General features: G+C 40.8%; 1 protein-coding gene across 9 annotated transcripts in view; it reads left to right on the top strand.

Annotated features, from left to right (window-relative positions):
* Window positions 1-17,846, top strand: part of PDK1 (pyruvate dehydrogenase kinase 1) — a 70,878-nt gene that overhangs the window by 26,998 nt on the left and 26,034 nt on the right. For 8 of the 9 annotated variants that reach the window (XR_004053149.1, XR_004053145.1, XR_004053150.1 and 5 more), the window contains 3 exons: window positions 2,968-3,078; window positions 7,910-8,023; window positions 11,085-11,280. Coding sequence is in view for 1 of the 9 variants with exons in the window: in XM_010377589.2 (XP_010375891.1) it covers window positions 2,968-3,078; window positions 7,910-8,023; window positions 11,085-11,225 (366 nt within the window). In the remaining 8 variants the exon portion in view is untranslated. Of the gene's footprint in view, window positions 1-2,967; window positions 3,079-7,909; window positions 8,024-11,084; window positions 14,074-17,846 lie in introns of those variants that run through there. The other variant, XM_010377589.2, reaches the window with a different exon arrangement.

Below are 17,846 nucleotides of genomic sequence, written 5' to 3'. Positions count from 1 at the left end.
TGTAATTACTGAATTTTAGATGTATTAGAGGCAGGTTTTTTTTTTTTTTTCTTTTTTTTTTTTTTTGAGACGGAGTCTCGCTCTGTCGCCCGGGCTGGAGTGCAGTGGCCGGATCTCAGCTCACTGCAAGCTCCGCCTACCGGCTTTACGCCATTCTCCCGCCTCAGCCTCCGGAGTAGCTGGGACTACAGGCGCCCGCCACCTCGCCCGGCTAGTTTTTTCTATTTTTTAGTAGAGACGGGGTTTCACAGTGTTAGCCATGATGGTCTCGATCTCCTGACCTCGTGATCCACCCGTCTCGGCCTCCCAAAGTGCTGGGATTACAGGCTTGAGCCACTGCGCCCGGCCGGAGGCAGATTTTTAAATGGGATTTCAAGGCAGATTTTTTAGTTATAAAAATCAAAATATTTCCATAATTACCATTATAAAGGTAATATATACATACTGTAAAAAATTTTTAAATATATAAAAACTGTAAGCCATTCAGCCTACTGACTTTTAATACATATTACTCAGTACTATTTTATATATACATGAATTAAAAGCAGATTTGTGTATGACAACTATATTGTTATAGGCAGTAAAATCAATTCAGATTCTGTGACAAAGGAAAATGGCTATAGTAGATGAGAATATAAGCTGGATACTAGCTAGGAAAATAAGTCCATGTTAACTTTGAAGGAAAACAAAAATTATACGTAATTAAATTACTAAATTTGATTTGCCATACTGTTTATTTGAGTTGAAAAATGATATAAAAATGTAAAGACCTTACATGCCTTACAAACACATCAGAAAGTGTTCTGGGGTTCTAGGCTGTAAAATTGCTTGTAGATGCAAACACAAAGTAACGGTTCTGTTTTTTTCTACCTGAAAATGAAAATTATACTGTTTTTTTCCTGTTAAAGTAATTGTGAAGAAAATTCAGAAACTGAAAACCCCAAACAAGAAGAGAAAATTACTCATTCTACAGACAATAAAATTATGTATCATTTCAGACCTTTTTATAATAGAATTTTTACAAAGTATTATAAATGCTTCTTTGTAACTGGTTTTTTTTTTTTCCTGCTTAATATCTCTTAAGCCAGTATATAGAGTTCTGTATAATATCTAATTAATGATTAACAATATCCTATTTTAGAATGTACTTTCTTTTACTTAACTAATCTCCTATTTAGGTTGTTTAGTTTTAGGTATTCTGCATAGAGCTATGATGGATGTTCTCATACATGCTTTGCATGCTTTTCTGCTTATTAGGATAAATTTCTGGAAGTGACATTGTGGGAAAGGTACATGCATTTTTTTTTTTTTAATAGAGGCAGGATTTTATTCTGTCACCCAGGTTGGAGTACAGTGGTGAGATCATAGCTCACTACAGCCTCGAAGTCCTGGGCTCAAGTGATCCTCCTGCTTCAGCCTCCCAAATAGTTGGGATTACAGGCATGCACTACCACATCTAGCTAATTTTAAAGTTTTTTTTTGTTTTGTTTTTGTTTTTGTTTTGTTTTGTTTGTAGAGATGGAGTCTCACTATATTGCACAGGCTGGTCTGGAACTGCTGGGCCCAAGTGATCCCCCTGTTATGGCCTCCCAAAGTGTTGGGATTATATGTGTGAGCCACCACACCCAGCCAATATATGCATTTTTTCTTTTTTTTTTTTTTTTTCTTTTAATTTAGAGACAGTGGCTCACTCTGTCACCCAGGCTGGAGTGCAGTGGTGCAATCATAGCTCACTATAGCCTCCACCTCCTGGGCTCAAGTGACCCTCCTTCCTCAGCCTCCCAAGTAGCTGGGATCACAATTGTATGCCACCATGCCCAGCTAATTTTGGAAAATTTTTTGCAGCGATGGGGTCTTAACTCTGATCTCAGGTGTGTAGGCTGATCTCAAACTCCTGGCTTCAAGTGATTCTCTTGTCTCAGTCTCCCAAAGTGCTGAGATTACAAGCATAAATCACCATGCCCAGCCTAATACCTGCATTTTTATTATTTTTATTTTATTTATTTTATTTATTTATTTTGAGAAGGAGTCTTGCTCTGTAGCCCAGGCTAGAGTACAGTGGTACGATCTTGGCTCACTGTGACCTCCATCTCCTGCGTTCAAGCAATTCTTCTGCCTCAGCCTCCCAAGTAGCTGGGACTACAGGCATGTGCCACCACACCTGGCTAATTGTTATATTTTTAGTAGAGATGGGATTTTGCTCTGTCGGCCAAACTGGTCTTGAACTCCTGACTTCAAGTGATTCACCTGCCTCTGCCTCCCAAAGTGCTGGATTACAGGTGTGCATGTTTGATTCTAGTCACCACGCTGCCCACCAGAAAGGAATAACAAATTATAGTTACATACAAGATAGGGTTAACTTGTGTCCAGTTCTGTGCTATAATGCACTGTTAATGAGACTCCTGGCAATATACAAAGCCACAGCAGTATTATGATGGAGTTTATGTATTAGAGTTTCACATATTAGAGGAGTTGGGTTGGGTTCAGCAGCGAGGGAAATGCTTATACTGGCAACTTGGATTGTGTTGTATTCATTTTCAAAAGCAGCGCTCAGGCCAAGTGTGGTGGTTCATGCCTGTGATCTCAGCACTTTGGGAGGCCGAGGCAAGTGGATCATGAGGTCAGAAAATCAAGACCATCCTGGCTAACATGGTGAAACCCTGTCTCTACTAAAAAAAAACAAAAACAAAAAAATTAGGCGGGCGTGGTGGCAGGCGACTGTAGTCCCAGCTACTTGGGAGGCTGAGGCAGGAGAATGGCACGAACCTGGGAGGCAGAGGTTGTAGTGAGCTGAGATCGCACCACCCGCACTCCAGCCTGGGTGACAGAGCGAGGCTCCATCTCAAAAAAAAAAAAAACAACTCAGCACTCTCCCACCAGCAGTTAACCTGTGATGCTATGAGTATGTGTTGATATTTTGCTGTTTTGAGGACTCGGGCATAGAGCATGATCCTTTTCTTTTCTTAGATGAGTGACCGAGGAGGTGGTGTTCCTTTGAGGAAAATTGACAGACTCTTCAACTACATGTATTCAACTGCACCGAGACCTCGTGTTGAGACTTCCCGCGCGGTGCCCCTGGTATGTTATCAAGAAATAGTCAAGTGTGTTTCTGTCAATTGCCTTCCACATGTTCTAGCTGCCAAATAAGTAAGTTAAGCCATCATGTAGGGTACTCCACAAGGAAGAAGGAAGCTTTTAGAAATGCACACTTTCCCTACATTTAAACAACCTTCAGAACACTTTTTTTTTCAACTGAAATGGGCACGAGACAGAGATCTGGAGTTCTTGTTACGACGTTTGATCATGATATAGCAGTAGTTTTCCTGTGTAAAACCATTTTTCAAAATGTGGTTAACCACATTATTTCTAATGTGGGGAATAAATTACTGGTTTTAGCAATATTTGGTCAACACTGAATTACTTTTTAGTGTTTACTTTTTTCTCAAGTATTTGTCATTAGAATGATCTCATATCCTAGACTGAAAAATAAGACTAAAATTCTAATCTGTTCAATCACCAACCTGAAGGCTTAAATTATAATTTCTTTGATGGTGTTTTTATTAATCTTAGTTCCACCTATTTTCAGGTTTAATAGCATCAACTTTTGAATTGATTCCATCCTTATGTTTATGTTCTAACTCCCCCACAGAAAGTATGTTGCCAAAATTTTGTAATTCTAGAAGAGCTCTATTCTTGACTTGGAAACTTCTCTGACATTTCCAGTAGAATTATGGTGTAACATGATGGGATATAGTACAAGATAGATCTATTTTAGACCCCTTCCTAGGAAGTTACTAGAACTTTATTCTGATAGTTTTGTGTCCGGAATTGGTGGGTTCTTGGTCTCACTGACTTTAAGAGTGAAGCCACAGACCCTCGTGGTGAGTGTTACAGTTCTTAAAGATGTGTCCAGAGGTTGTTTCTTCAGATGTTCAGATGTGTCCGGAGTTTCTTCCTCCCAGTGGGTTCGTGGTCTCACTGGCTTTAGCGGTGAAGCTGCAGACCTTCGTGGTGGGTGTTACAGCTCATAAAGGCTGTGCGTCTGGAGTTGTTTGTTCTCCTGGTGGGTTCATGGTCTTGCTGGCTTCAGGAGTGAAGCTGCAGACCTGTGCGGTAAGTGTTACAGCTCATAAAGGCAGTGCGGACCCGGAGAGTGAACAGCAGCAAGATTTATTGTGAAGAGCAAAGAACAAAGCTTCCACAGGGTGGAAGGGGACCCAAGTGGGTTGCTGTTGCTGGCTTGGGTGGCCTGCTTTTATTCCCTTATTTGGCCCCACCCACATCCTGCCGATTGGTCCATTTTACAGAGAGCTAATTGGTCCATTTTACAGAGAGCTGATTGATCTGTTTTACAGAGAGCTGATTGGTCCATTTTGACAGAGTGCTGATTGGTGCGTGTACAAACCTTTAGCTAGATTCAGAGTGCTGATTGGTGCGTTTACAATCCTTTAGCTAGTCACAAAACTTCTCCAAGTCCCCACCGGATTGGCTAGACACAGTGCTGATTGGTGCGTTTACAATCCTTAGCTAAACAGAAAAGTTCCCCAAGTCCCCACCCCATCCAGAAGCCCAGCTGACTTCACCTCTCAGTTTTACCAGATGCATACCACAAATTCTATGGCTACAGCTGTACTATAGTTGAAATGCTTGCTCTAGTAATGTCCTTCTCTAATTGAGATACATGGCTTCCAGGAGTTGGCATCCATATGTCAAGGGGCAGACAGACAATGTCAAATGATAAACATGAGCATCCTTTCATAAGTCTAGTTTTATGCTAAAAAGTAGAGGAAGAGACTGGAGCTGCTGTTTTTGTAGTAAACAAATATTGTATAATTTTTGTAGAGAGTGGCATAGTGAGCTAGTCCAGACTCTGGATCTAAACTCTTTGCTTCCATTTCTGATACTGCTGCATCTTAGATGTGCAGCCTTGGGAAAATTATTGACCTCTGAAGGCCACAGTTTCCCCGGTTAGAAAAATGGAGTTATTGTGAGAATTCAGTGAGTTGATATATGTAAAAATGCTCTTTATAGTGCCTGGCTCATGGTAAATGCCATGTAAGTGTTTGTTATTTTAGGATATAAAATGTATGTGAATTTTTAAGAAAACAGGAGGCTTGACCTGAACAGGCTCCCCCATACATCTGCATGCCCTTTAACAGGCTAAGACTGTTACTAATTTCTTGCAGAGCCTCCTTTCTGCTGACATCACTTTGTAGATGGTCCCAGTCAGCAGGCAGTAGGGTAGCTGGCAAAAGGCCAGCAGATGCCCACAAGAGTGACTTTCTTGTCCACCTGGTTACTGAAGGCTTCTTCCCTGTGGATACCTTCTGGTGGGTCTTTGCATGGATAGGCCAGCTTTACACTGTAAGTCCAGAGAGGAACATCCACACATCTCTCTTCCAGACCTCCTTCTCATCCTTCACTCAGTTTTGATCTTTCCAAATCTTTAACAAGCCAGCCACTGTTTGCCACTGCCCGTGCTGGAAGGGTTTACTCTCACCCAGTCTTTCAGGTCTGCCCTCCAACCCTGACAGGGATTGTAGTAGGAACACGGCAGCCTACTTTCGGATGGTGATAGCACATGGGGTAATTCCATCAGTGGACCCAGAAGCCCAGCCAGCTTCACCTCTCAATCCCCCCTCTAAACAGGACACTCCAACTGCTGTTGGGAATTAGGCAATGACCGCTGTAGCTACTTCCTGCTGGACAGGGACGAAGAAGGGGCCCTGCAGTTGTAGTGGCCTCCAGAGGGGAACTCTTTAGGCCAGCGAAAGGGCCAGTGGGTCAGTCCAGGGGTCCTCGGTGGAAGTTGTTAGTTGAGCTCATTTGGGGTTCCATTTGTAAGACCATCTGTAGCTTGATGGCCTTGATTCTAGAGGAAACAAATTTGACAAGGAGGTTAAAAATAAAGGGCCCGAAGGTGAGTAATAGCAAGATGGCTGTCACAGGACCTAGAAAGGGGAGAAGCCATGTTGCCCAACGCCAGTGGTTGATATAAGAGTTTGAAAGGCGTTGTCTGATTTCAGAATACTTTTCCTGTAAACACCGGGTGACATCTCGTTCTATGCCTGACTGGTTAGTGTAAAAACAACACTCTTCCCCTAAGAAGATGCAGAGTTCTCTGTTCTCAGCAGTGAGGAGGTCTACGCCTCGGCGGTTTTGGAGAGTCACTGCTGCTAAAGAGTCTATTTGGGATTGTAGAGTAAGAATAGATTTTGTTATTTCTTGCAAACTGTCTGAGAAATCCTTTGAGTGTTTGTGGTAGTAGGATAATGAAGTAGATAAACTGGATATTCCGGTTCCTGTAGCAGTGGCCATTTCTAACTCTATAAGTAGGGGTATTCGTTGTATGGCCCTGCGCTGAGGGACTTGCGCTTTGAGGGGCACTGGTGGGGTCTGATTTCCATAAGATTAGAAGTTAGGATAATATATGTTACACTGTTAGCTTTTAGCAAACTTTACTTTTTTTTTTTTTTTTTTTTTTTTTGAGGCGGAGTCTTGCTCTGTCGCCCGGACTGGAGTGCAGTGGCCGGATCTCAGCTCACTGCAAGCTCCGCCTCCCGGGTTTACGCCATTCTCCTGTCTCAGCCTCCGGAGTAGCTGGGACTACAGGCGCCCGCCACCTCGCCCGGCTAGTTTTTTTGTATTTTTAGTAGAGACGGGGTTTCACCGTGTTAGCCAGGATGGTCTCGATCTCCTGACCTCGTGATCCGCCCGTCTCGGCCTCCCAAAGTGCTGGGATTACAGGCTTGAGCCACCGCGCCTGGCCCAAACTTTACTTTTATTGAAAACCTTGTAAGTTTGGGATTTCAATTATTCTTTGCTATTAATAAGACCTCGTTCAGTCCATATTAACTTAAAATTGGTATAGGTGGCTCCTTCCTGATTCTGTAACTACCTTAAGCTCTCGCATTTGAGCAGACCGCATATTAGGCAATTTTCCTAACTCTGCTTCTAAAGAGTTTCCTTATCACTTACTGAAAACCAATTGTGTCTTTTTCCCTTAATCGCCTGGGAGGAAACATCTATTGTCCTGTCCTGAAGGGAGTTCCTCCTTTGTGTGGTTGGACCTTCAGATTTAGATCCCCTGTTAGGAAACCCACTGGGTTAAGGATTTTTGATAGGAAAGCTATGGGTTGTCAGTAGCCTCAGTGCTTTCGGGCTATGCCCTTGTTTACATGGACAACAAAGTGGTATTGGAGTATTATAGGGTTACAGAGAAGACCTTCAATTATCAATTATAGGTTTTAAATTTACCCTGGCTTGTAAAGGAATAGGGTACACTGTTTTTTTCTTTACTACTATCTCTCTCTCTTTGACTTCTCTGTCTCTTTCTGACTGTCTCTTCCTCTCTCTTTGACTTTCTGTGTCTTTCTCTCTGACTTCCTCTTTGTCTCTGTCTCTTCCTCTCTGTCTCTTTGACTTTTTCTTTCTCTCTGACTCCTTGTTTGTCTCTCTCTTCCTTTCTCTGTCTCTCTGACTTTCTGTCTGTTTCTCTCTCTCCTTTCTGCTGGTCTTTCCCTGCCTCTGCCAGCCACTTATGCTGCTCTTCTCCCCTCTCCTGGAGAAGTCCGCAGACCAAGAACCCACTGGAAGGAACCAATTCCGAACACAATACGATCAAGCAGGCAGCAAGGAAAAGCAATATGCTTTTTCCAGACCAACGACAAGTCATTTTATAGAAAGAATAAAGAGTTTTAAATGACCAGAGGGAAGTTAGCTGATACAGTACTCGAGTAAACCTCAGCTTAATCATTATTAATGCTTAAATATTAATTATATTAAATATAATGCATCTCTCAGATATAGGCTCTGAAAGCTCCAGGGTCCTCAGTGGCATCTATCTTAATTAGAAAAGTATTTCCGTGTGTGGCTCTCTGAATATAATTTTGTTTTTCTCATCAAACAGGCTGGTTTTGGTTATGGATTGCCCATATCACGTCTTTACGCACAATACTTCCAAGGAGACCTGAAGCTGTATTCCCTAGAGGGTTACGGGACAGATGCAGTTATCTACATTAAGGTAATAGCTGTAGTCTTCTTGATTTAATATTTCTTTTGATGATAAGAATAGATGCCCATACTTAACTGTAATGAAATTTAACTCTACCACATGCTGTTTACATAGAAAAAAAGATTATGGTTTTTTTGCCTGGGTTCTCACCAGTTTTGATAGATGATCCCCTCAACTATGGGGAAAGAGATTTGTATCCTGGAGTGATCAGAACTCTGGCTATTAATAGGAAAAAAATTGGGTTAAAGTAGAGAATCATAAGTTATATATCATACAAGTTTAATTTTAACATAAAACACATGAATGAACATTGATATACCAAACTTTTGATGTACTACCAAGGCTTTTTCTTTGTATATGGATCTGCAGATTGGAGTGTCACATTGTCTTTTTTGCAAAAGCTGTACTGACAGTGCATCATTTTAGTTTCTTTAAACAAACAAGTGCATACTCTTTTTGGACTTTTATGCTGTCCTTTACAGATACCTCCTGACTGATTTCACAGCAAGTTTTATGTGACCTTCCTTCAGGAGTCTTTCCAAAACATTCATCTTAGTTTTCAAAGAAACATTCCCTTTTTTATTCTTTGCTAATGTAATAGATTTTGTAATTATAATGACAACTGTACAAACAGATTTGGGAACAAGTGACTCTTGGTAAGCATATAGCTTACCTGATGGACACAGAAGCACTTAGTTTGCTTGCCTGGAGTGTTCCATGCATTAAGGAGGGATCCATACATTTTTACGTGGTTGGAAAAACACTAGGTTCCATCGTTCCCCTTCTTTGGCTAACTGGTGACTGTTCATTCCTGATTTAGTGACTCTAGTTTCTTGTTCTGGCCACTAGATGGCATCTATTTTATAGGAAATGTTGAAGAATTTATATTGGAAAAATCTGAAGAGACTAAATTCTTTCCAGATGGTATTTTTTGTTTGTTTTTTTAACCATGTCAATTGTGAGGAAAAAGGGCAACATCAATGCAATTTTTTTTTTTTTTTTTGGACGGAGTCTTGCTCCATCACCTAAGCTGGAGTGCAGTGGCATGATCCTGGCTTACTGCAACCTCCGCCTCCTGGGTTCAAGCGGTTCTGCCTCAGCCTCCTGAGTAGCGGGGACTACAGGCACCTAATTTTTGTATTTTTGGTAAAGATGGGGTTTCACCATGTTGACCAGGCTGATCTTGAACTCCTGACCTCAGGTGATCACTTGCCTTGGCCTCCCAAAGTGCTGGGATTACAGGCGTGGACACCGTGCCTGGCCCAATGCAGTATTTTTATGATGAAATACAACATTTTGATCTAGCCCAGGAGTGTCCAATCTTATGGCTTCCCTGGGCCATATTGGAAGAACAACTGTTTTGGGCCACACATAAAACACACTAACGATAGCTGATGAGCTTTAAAAAAAATTGCAAAAAAATATTTCGTAATGTTTTAAGAAAATTTACAAATGTGTTGAGCTTCATTCAAAGCCTTCTTGGGCTGCATGCGGCCTGTAGGCCATGGATGGACAAGCTTGATCTAGCCTATAGATCAAGAAATTCTGGAATATTTAGAGAGAATATGGAGGTGAAAGGTTTTTAGTTCTACCTTAGAGAAAATAGAAGACAAGAAGTCTTAGAGAATCATTAAAATTGTCAACATCAAAGACTTTAGTGCCGGGCGCGGTGGCTCACGCCTGTAATCCCAGCACTTTGGGAGGCCGAGGCGGGTGGATCACGAGGTCAGGAGGTCATCCTGGCTCACACTGTGAAACCCCGTCTCTACTAAAAATACAAAAAATTAGCCGGGTGCAGTGGCGGGCGCCTGTAGTCCCAGCTACATGGGAGGCTGAGGCGGGAGGCTGAGGCAGGAGGATGGCGTGAACCCCGGGGGCGGAGCTTGCAGTGAGTGGAGATCGCACCACTGCACTCCAGCCTGGGTGACAGAGTGAGACTCCGTCTCAAAAAAAAAAAAAAAAGACTTTAGCATTATCAGAATGAGATTTTCTGGTTCAGGATGTTCTGCATCTTAGGAAATGTCTTTGGCCTGGGGTGGAAATACTACTGAAAAATCCTAACTTGAAGAAGATAACCAGAAACATAGTTTACCTCGGGTTCCAGTGACTTTCAGGAAATACAATGGAGAATTAATGGTAATAATATATTGAAAACATGAAATAATGCATGATGCATGAAATCTTGTGCACAGTGACTGAAATTGGAGGCCGGAGAAGGCGCAGGTTCAAACCCAGGGCCAAGAAATGTTCACAAAAAAGCCAAGATGCCTTAGACATAGATTTATATTTATTAATAATGTTATAATATGAGTTTTGAAATTTTTATGTATTTATAGAGACTGTCTTGCTATGTTGCCAGGCCAGAGTGCAGTGGTACAATCACAGTTCACTACAGCCTTGAACCCCTGGGCTTCAAGTGATCCTCCTCTCTCAGTCTCCCAAGTAGTTAGGACTACACTCGTGTGCCAACATGTCTAGCTGATATTTTTATTTTTTGTAGAGACAGGATCTTGCTATGTTGCCCAGGCTGGTCTCCAACTCCTGGGCTCAAGCAATCTTCCTGTGTAAGCCTCCCAAAGCACTGGGATTATAGGCATAAGCCACTGTTCCTGGCTTGTGATGAGTTTTTTTAAAACACAGTGACTATACTGAAAAAAAAAAACTATTCTAGTAAATAATTAAAAGAGTTCATTAAATTTATATACATATATTAAGATACATATATTGATTTGTATGTTTTTACATTTAACCAACTTCTTCAGTTTGCCAACTCTGATCTGGGTCATGTTTTGTGTAAAATTTCAATCCAGCAGCTTCCAGGATGGCGGAAACTACTGTAAGCAACAAAGTCAGTCAACCTGCACATCAGTCAGTGCCATAGATTTAATAAATAAGACATTTCAAATATACATACCATTTAAAAGTATATGTAGGTGGTATAAGGATTAATAAAATACTAATAGAATGTTATTTAATTTGTCATAACCTTTTTACCATTCTCTATTTTCTCAAATAATGAATTCTAAAAAATGCCAGACTTAATAGGTCTTAGGTTTTTTTTTTTTTTCAGGCTTTGTCAACAGACTCAATAGAAAGACTCCCAGTGTATAACAAAGCTGCCTGGAAGCATTACAACACCAACCACGAGGCTGATGACTGGTGCGTCCCCAGCAGAGAACCCAAAGACATGACGACATTCCGCAGTGCCTAGACACACTTGGGACATCCGGAGAATCCAAATGTGGCTTTTGTATTAAATTTGGAAGGTATGATGTTCAGAACTATATTATACCAAATACTTCATTTGTCGTTTTCACAAAACTATTTGAGTAGAATAAATGGAAACTGAATTCCATTTGTGCCCATTAAACCTCCTAAAGGATGAAATCGCACCTGTTTTACACTTACATTTCACAGCAATTGAACATATTTTTAAACAACTGTAGTTTTGGTCAACTTTTTGCTTTGTGGTAGACTTCAGAAGTGTGGAAATCTTTGGGATTCTATAGGAAACTAGTTTTTTTTTTTTTTTTTTTTAAGAAATACTTTGTTTGCTAGAAACATTTTCTAAATAATAGTGATTAGCTGGTTAGCCATCTTCCTGTTATTTGGAGGAGTTCTGCCATCTTTATTCGGTAGTAATATGGTCTTCATGTTTATCAGTGACTGACTACAAATAAAGCAGAAAACAGTTGCCCTGTAATCACAGAACCAGCCACCGTTCGGCGTCTATGTGCATTGTCTTAGCTATGAGGTTAATTTATCATTTTTAAATTTTATTGTAAAGAAGTGTAATGACTGTCTCTCTGTGGATCTATGCCAAAATCATGGGCCGTCTGTTCTAAGTGTACTTGTGATTAATGCAAGGGGAAATTTTTACACTGAACACAAATGAACTAGAAGCTACTAAAATAGAGAAGAAATCGAGGGCAAAGTAATATGTCTCCAAAACTGAACTGATTGCTTGTTGAGATTACCTAGAAAGCTTTTGGAAAAAAAGTTTTTCTGCGTCCTACTCCAGATATACTGAATCAGAATCCCTAGGACTAGAGCCTAGAAATCTCACTTTTAAAAATGCTTCCTAGGTGAGTCTGATGCCTACCCTAGGTTGGGATCCACTCTTTCAAAGTAAGTAGTGATGACACAGCATTTACTAAAGTAACAGATCTGTAGGTTTTGGTTTCCACCTATTTAAAGCCAGATTTGTAGACTCGAGAAGACAGAAACTGAATCCCACACCTGGTGCAATTAGAAGCATAATTAGAAGCAGAAGAACAAAATGCCAGGTAACCAAAGCATCAGAGCCATCATTGCTCAAGTCTTTTTTCTTTCTCTTTTTCTTTTTTTTTTTTTTTTTTTTTGAGACAGGGTCTCGCTCTTTTGCCCAGGATGGAGTGCAGTGGCATGATCAAGGCTCACTGCAGCCTCAATCTTCTGGGCTCAAGTAATCCTTCTACCTCAGCCTCCCATATAGCTGGAACTACAGTTGTGCATTACCACACCCAGCTAGTTTTTTATTTCTTGTAGAGATGAGGTCTCGGTATGTTCCCAGGCTAGTATTGAACTCCTGAGCTCAAGAAATCCTCCTGCCTGAGTCTGAAAGTGCTGGGATTACAGGCGTGAGCCACCACACGTAGCCTATTGCACAAGTTTTGACAAACAACATATATTTTCTAAAACTATCCAGACTTCGTTATCAGGGAGAAGTTTGCTTAGGTTTATTAGAGCAGTCCTTTGCATTCGTATGGTAATTTGTACTTTACAAACACTTTGATATATTATAACTCTATTGGTCTTTGAAACAAAGCGATGCAGTGTAGGTGGTATCATTGTCTTTCTCACTCAGTGTGGCCCAGAGTTGCTCAGAGTTGGAGCAGACCCTGAGGTGTATCTGCAGATCCTGTCATCAGCTGGCAAGTCCACGAGACTGTGTCATTTAGAGACTTGTTGTTACCCCTCAACATCTTTTAAGGTGGCAGGAAAATACATTGGACATAACATTTTAAAGTAAAAATTTTAAAGTTTAAAGAAGAGTTTTGCCACTTAAATGGGAGAGCTTTGTCTGGAAAATCCATTGAGTTGAAACACTTCATCCTTGGAAGGATTAGGTAAGATGAACAATTGTGATAAATGTGTGGATCAGAGGCAGTTAGTGAATAGGCAGTTAGTCCAGTGCCCTCATTTAAGAGGCCAAGATCCTCATTCAGAGGAGGCATCCTTTGCCCTGAGCTTCTTAGCTAATGTGACTAAATGTTGGGGAAAATGTCTCAGCTAACCCACTATTCCTTAATCATGGATTTTGTGAAAAACAATAGAACATGTTAATGAGTAATTTATATTAGTTTGATGTATTACAATTTTTTAGCTTTAAATTACACTTTTCTTATAATGATGAAATGTTTTAGAATCCTTTGAATCTAAGTATTTGTTTCCTAAATGAAACATTTGTACAACATTTGATGTTTTTACTTATGAAATATTCTCCCTCAAGAAAATTAAAACTTTTTCTCTCTATTTAAAAGCTAAGAAATGTTTTAAAGGAAAAATGAAATTATTTTCCTTTAGCTTATTTTTAAGGTAAAACAGCTTTTTACTCTGTTATTGTGGTAATGGACAGAAAATTACATACAAAAATATTCTGGGAGAGCTTTCTCCTAGTTGGTTCTAAATCTTTGTGCTACCTGAAAGGTTTTTAGATTTTACAGGAGCTATTTTGTCCACCAGCATTAATGTAACACAGTGTAGTTATGAAAATATATTGAAGGACAAGAAGTGGATACGAAGTGATTTTTGTAACCTGCGCAGTTAATGAATGTGCCAACATTTTCTAGGAAGGGACAGCAGGAATATTCTGCTCTGTAGTTAAAATACTGGCTGGCTTTTGATGTCTTCATGCTTAATTGTGATCACTTTCTTGCACTGTGATGTTTTTACGTGAATATGTTGAAGTGGAAGTCTACCTTATTATTTTATAAAATGTTTTCTGTATGACAATAAACTGAAAACATGGATCAACCCTTATTTTGAAAATAAACTGAGTCAGTTTAGCCTTTTAAAAATATGATCATCTCTTTTAAATAGAATCCTCTTCCACCATCAAGGCTCAACATTTTGTAAGCATCCAAAAAATTGGTAGTTGGGGGCTTGTACTAAATTTCACGAAAGGGGAAGAACCCTGTATAAAACCATCAGATCTTGGCCGGGCGCGGTGGCTCAAGCCTGTAATCCCAGCACTTTGGGAGGCCGAGACGGGCGGATCACGAGGTCAGGAGATCGAGACCATCCTGGCTAACATGGTGAAACCCCGTCTCTACTAAAAATACAAAAAACTAGCCTGGCGACGTGGCGGGCGCCTGTAGTCCCAGCTACTCCGGAGGCTGAGGCAGGAGAATGGTGTAAACCCGGGAGGCAGAGCTTGCAGTGAGCTGAGATCCGGCCACTGCAACTCCAGCCTGGGCAGCAGAGCGAGACTCCGTCTCAAAACCATCAGATCTTGTGATAACTCACTCACTGTCGTGAAAACAGCACGGGGGAACCACCCCCATCATCTAATCACCTCCCTCCCTTGACATGTAGGGATTATAGGTCCATCCCTCAACATGTGGGGAATGCAATTTGAGATGAGATTTGGGTGGGGAAGCAGAGCCAAATCATATCACTGCCTGAGCTCTGCCTCCTGTCAGATCAGCAGCGGCATTAGGTTCTCACAGGGTTGCAAACCCTATTGTGAACCACACATGTAAGGGATCTAGGTTGCATGCTCCTTATGAGAATCTAATGCCTGATGATCTGTCACTGTCTCCCATCACCCCCAGATAGGACTGTCTAGTTGTGTGAAAACAAGCTCAGGGCTCCCACTGATTCTACATTATGGTGAGTTGTATAATTATTTCATTATATATTGCAATGTAATAATAATATAAACAAAATGCACAATACATGTAATGCACTTGGATCGTGTCAAAAACATCCTCCCCTACCCCAGTCTGTGGAAAAATTGTCTTTCATGAAACTGGTCCCTGGTGCCAAAAATGTTGGGGACCACTGGCTTACACCTAACAGCTACTTGAATATTACGGTCTCTTGTATCTGTTTTTGTATCAATTTCTTCTGATGCAGCCTGAATCCTTCCTTGCATTGCCTCTTGTCTGGACTTTTCCAATAGTCTAATACTTGCCTCCTTCTCATGCCAGCTTCCCTCTTCAAGTTCTTTTCCACAGGGCACCAGAGTTTACCTTCTAATGGATAGTTTTGTTTATGTCACTTCCCAGTTTTAAAGCCTTTTCCTGGATTCTACTGCCTATAGGGTAAAGTCTAAATTCTTTGACTTGGCACACAAGCCTCTTCATAATCTTTCCACAACTCAATTTTTATTTTAAGATTCAAAGCTTTGCCTGTGTTTTACTACATATGCCAGTTACTTTAGACAACTTGTTGGTGCTGAAATGTCATCTAGTATTTTCACATCTAAAGTTCTATGTATGCTTTCTCTTCTGTCTAAGGGGACTTTGCTTTCTTTTCTTCCCATTTGAACCTTAATTCAATATCCATCTCTGCTACCAGAGCTTCTGGAAAGCCTTTCCTAAGATACTCCATTGTGTTTCCATGGCACTTACATTCCTCTCCTGCACATGTGACTCTGGGCTCCTTCCACCTTGTGGCTCTCCTGTCTCCTGGAGCTCCTAGAGAGTTTCACTAGATTTCCTGCATCTGGTTGGAAGATGAGGAAGGTAAATGGAGGATCACACATGGAAGAGTGTTATGGCATATATCACTGCTTCTGATAGCCCAGTGACCAGAACTCAGTCATGCAGCTATGGCTAACTGCAATGGAGTCTGGAAAGAGTAGTCTAGCTGTGCCTAGGAGGGAGAGAGAAATGGTTTAGTGAACAGCTAATAAAGGTTTTCCACACTGGCACGTGGGAGTTGGTTAGTGTATGTTTGTGAATTTAAAGAATACATTATTATAGAATAGGTATTAGCTGACGTAATTCTAGATCAGTGTTCTAGCCTTTCAGATTCCTTACTGGCTTCCGACTTTGTAATTAAAAAAAAAAATTATACCTTCAGATTTGGTCAGAAAATTGATTGTACTGCTTGACCAAACATTTTCATTAATAACATTTATTATATATAACCTGTACTGACATTATAAATTCTCAGAGATCAAACACTATCTAAAGAACGTAAATAGTGTAATGAAGATCATTTAATGTATGTTCCTCCCAGTGATATACCAATCATTCAAAATTACTTCGTGAAGTTGCAGGCTTCAAGGCCATTAAATTCATATCCATCCAGTTAACAGTTTTCTTGGAATGGCAGACCCTGTGCAAAGTGCAATCCTACTGTGTGCAGTAGAAAGCACATTGAGGGTGCTAGTCTGACTGCACTGCTTCCTGACTGGGTGTAACTGATAAGTTAGTAAAAATTTCTTTTAAAATAATGGACTTTTAATAGCTGATTTCTTAAGCCTCTTGCAATTTTAACATTCACTACTACGATTTGTTTGAAAGTGTTGGTTAATAGAGGATAGGCTGTTAATAGGCTAATAGAATGGTAGTGAATAGAGAGTTTACTATTTCTAAGTGAGTTAGGTTAAATTAAATTGTGTTTAGTGTTAGAAGTGTGTTAGTCGGCCGGGCGCGGTGGCTCAAGCCTGTAATCCCAGCACTTTGGGAGGCCGAGACGGGTGGATCACAAGGTCAGGAGATCGAGACCATCCTGGCTAACACGGTGAAACCCCGTCTCTACTAAAAAAAATAAAAAAAACTAGCCGGGCGAGGTGGCGGGCGCCTGTAGTCCCAGCTACTCGGGGGGCTGAGGCAGGAAAACAGCGTGAACCCGGGAGGTGGAGCTTGCAGTGAGCTGAGATCCGGCCACTGCAGTCCAGGCTGGGCGACAAAGCAAGACTCCGTCTCAAAAAAAAAAAAGAAGAAGAAGAAGTGTGTTAGTCATCTTGAAAGGCCAAGTGAAAGTACTGTCTAAAATTACATGAGGACTTCTTTATTGCTATACTTACAATCTGATGAAAGCACAGCAATTGTTGGACCCATTTACAAAGGCTGTTCCCCTTGCTAGTGTTCATGGGATATCGCATACCTGTCATACTGCTAAATGGTGCACTATGAGAATAGCCAACGGTTTTTGTTATCTTAATTGCATCATATCTCAAGCTGCTATCATTGTGGAAGAAATCACTGTTTGCTTATTGGCAAAGAGTGCTTTGAAATAATCTGTAAAAAGCTTGTTTAGGGAGCATGGAAGTAGGATTGACACCAAGGAAATGTGCATCACTTCTTGGTGGGCTGCAGATTGCCCTGCCTATGGCTCAGCTTAGATGTTTTCCTACCTACGTGGCCTGCTTTCATTTTTTTCTCCAGATAACACTCGTGAAGCAGCAAAAGAAGGTCCACATTATTCCAGAAATTAATGCCGGTGAAGTCAATAGTGTACATCAAGTTAACACAGTTTCTTTCTGATGGTCCTGAAAATATAGGGGGACTTGGAATTTACACCTGTGATGCAGAAACTAATCTGCCATTCATTAGATGTGCCATCTTGGTCAAATCTCTTAAGCCCACACTTCCTGACTTGTTCTTCATGAAATGGGAATAATGCATTCATTTGTTTATTGTGCATCTACTATGTGCTAGGTGCTCTTTTGGGACTGGAGAAATAGTAGCAAAGAAACTAAATTACCACCACCATGGAGTTTACATCCAAGTAGAGAAAGCATACAAAAACTACACTTTGTCATATGGCAAAAGTGCTATGGGGAAAATTAAAGCAGAGTAAGAGGGTGAGGGGGGAGACTAGGAGATGGCGTACT

The sequence above is a fragment of the Rhinopithecus roxellana genome, chromosome 14, assembly GCF_007565055.1.
Source record: "Rhinopithecus roxellana isolate Shanxi Qingling chromosome 14, ASM756505v1, whole genome shotgun sequence".
Taxonomy (NCBI): Eukaryota; Metazoa; Chordata; class Mammalia; order Primates; family Cercopithecidae; genus Rhinopithecus; species Rhinopithecus roxellana.
This window is presented reverse-complemented; position numbering and strand designations above follow the sequence as displayed.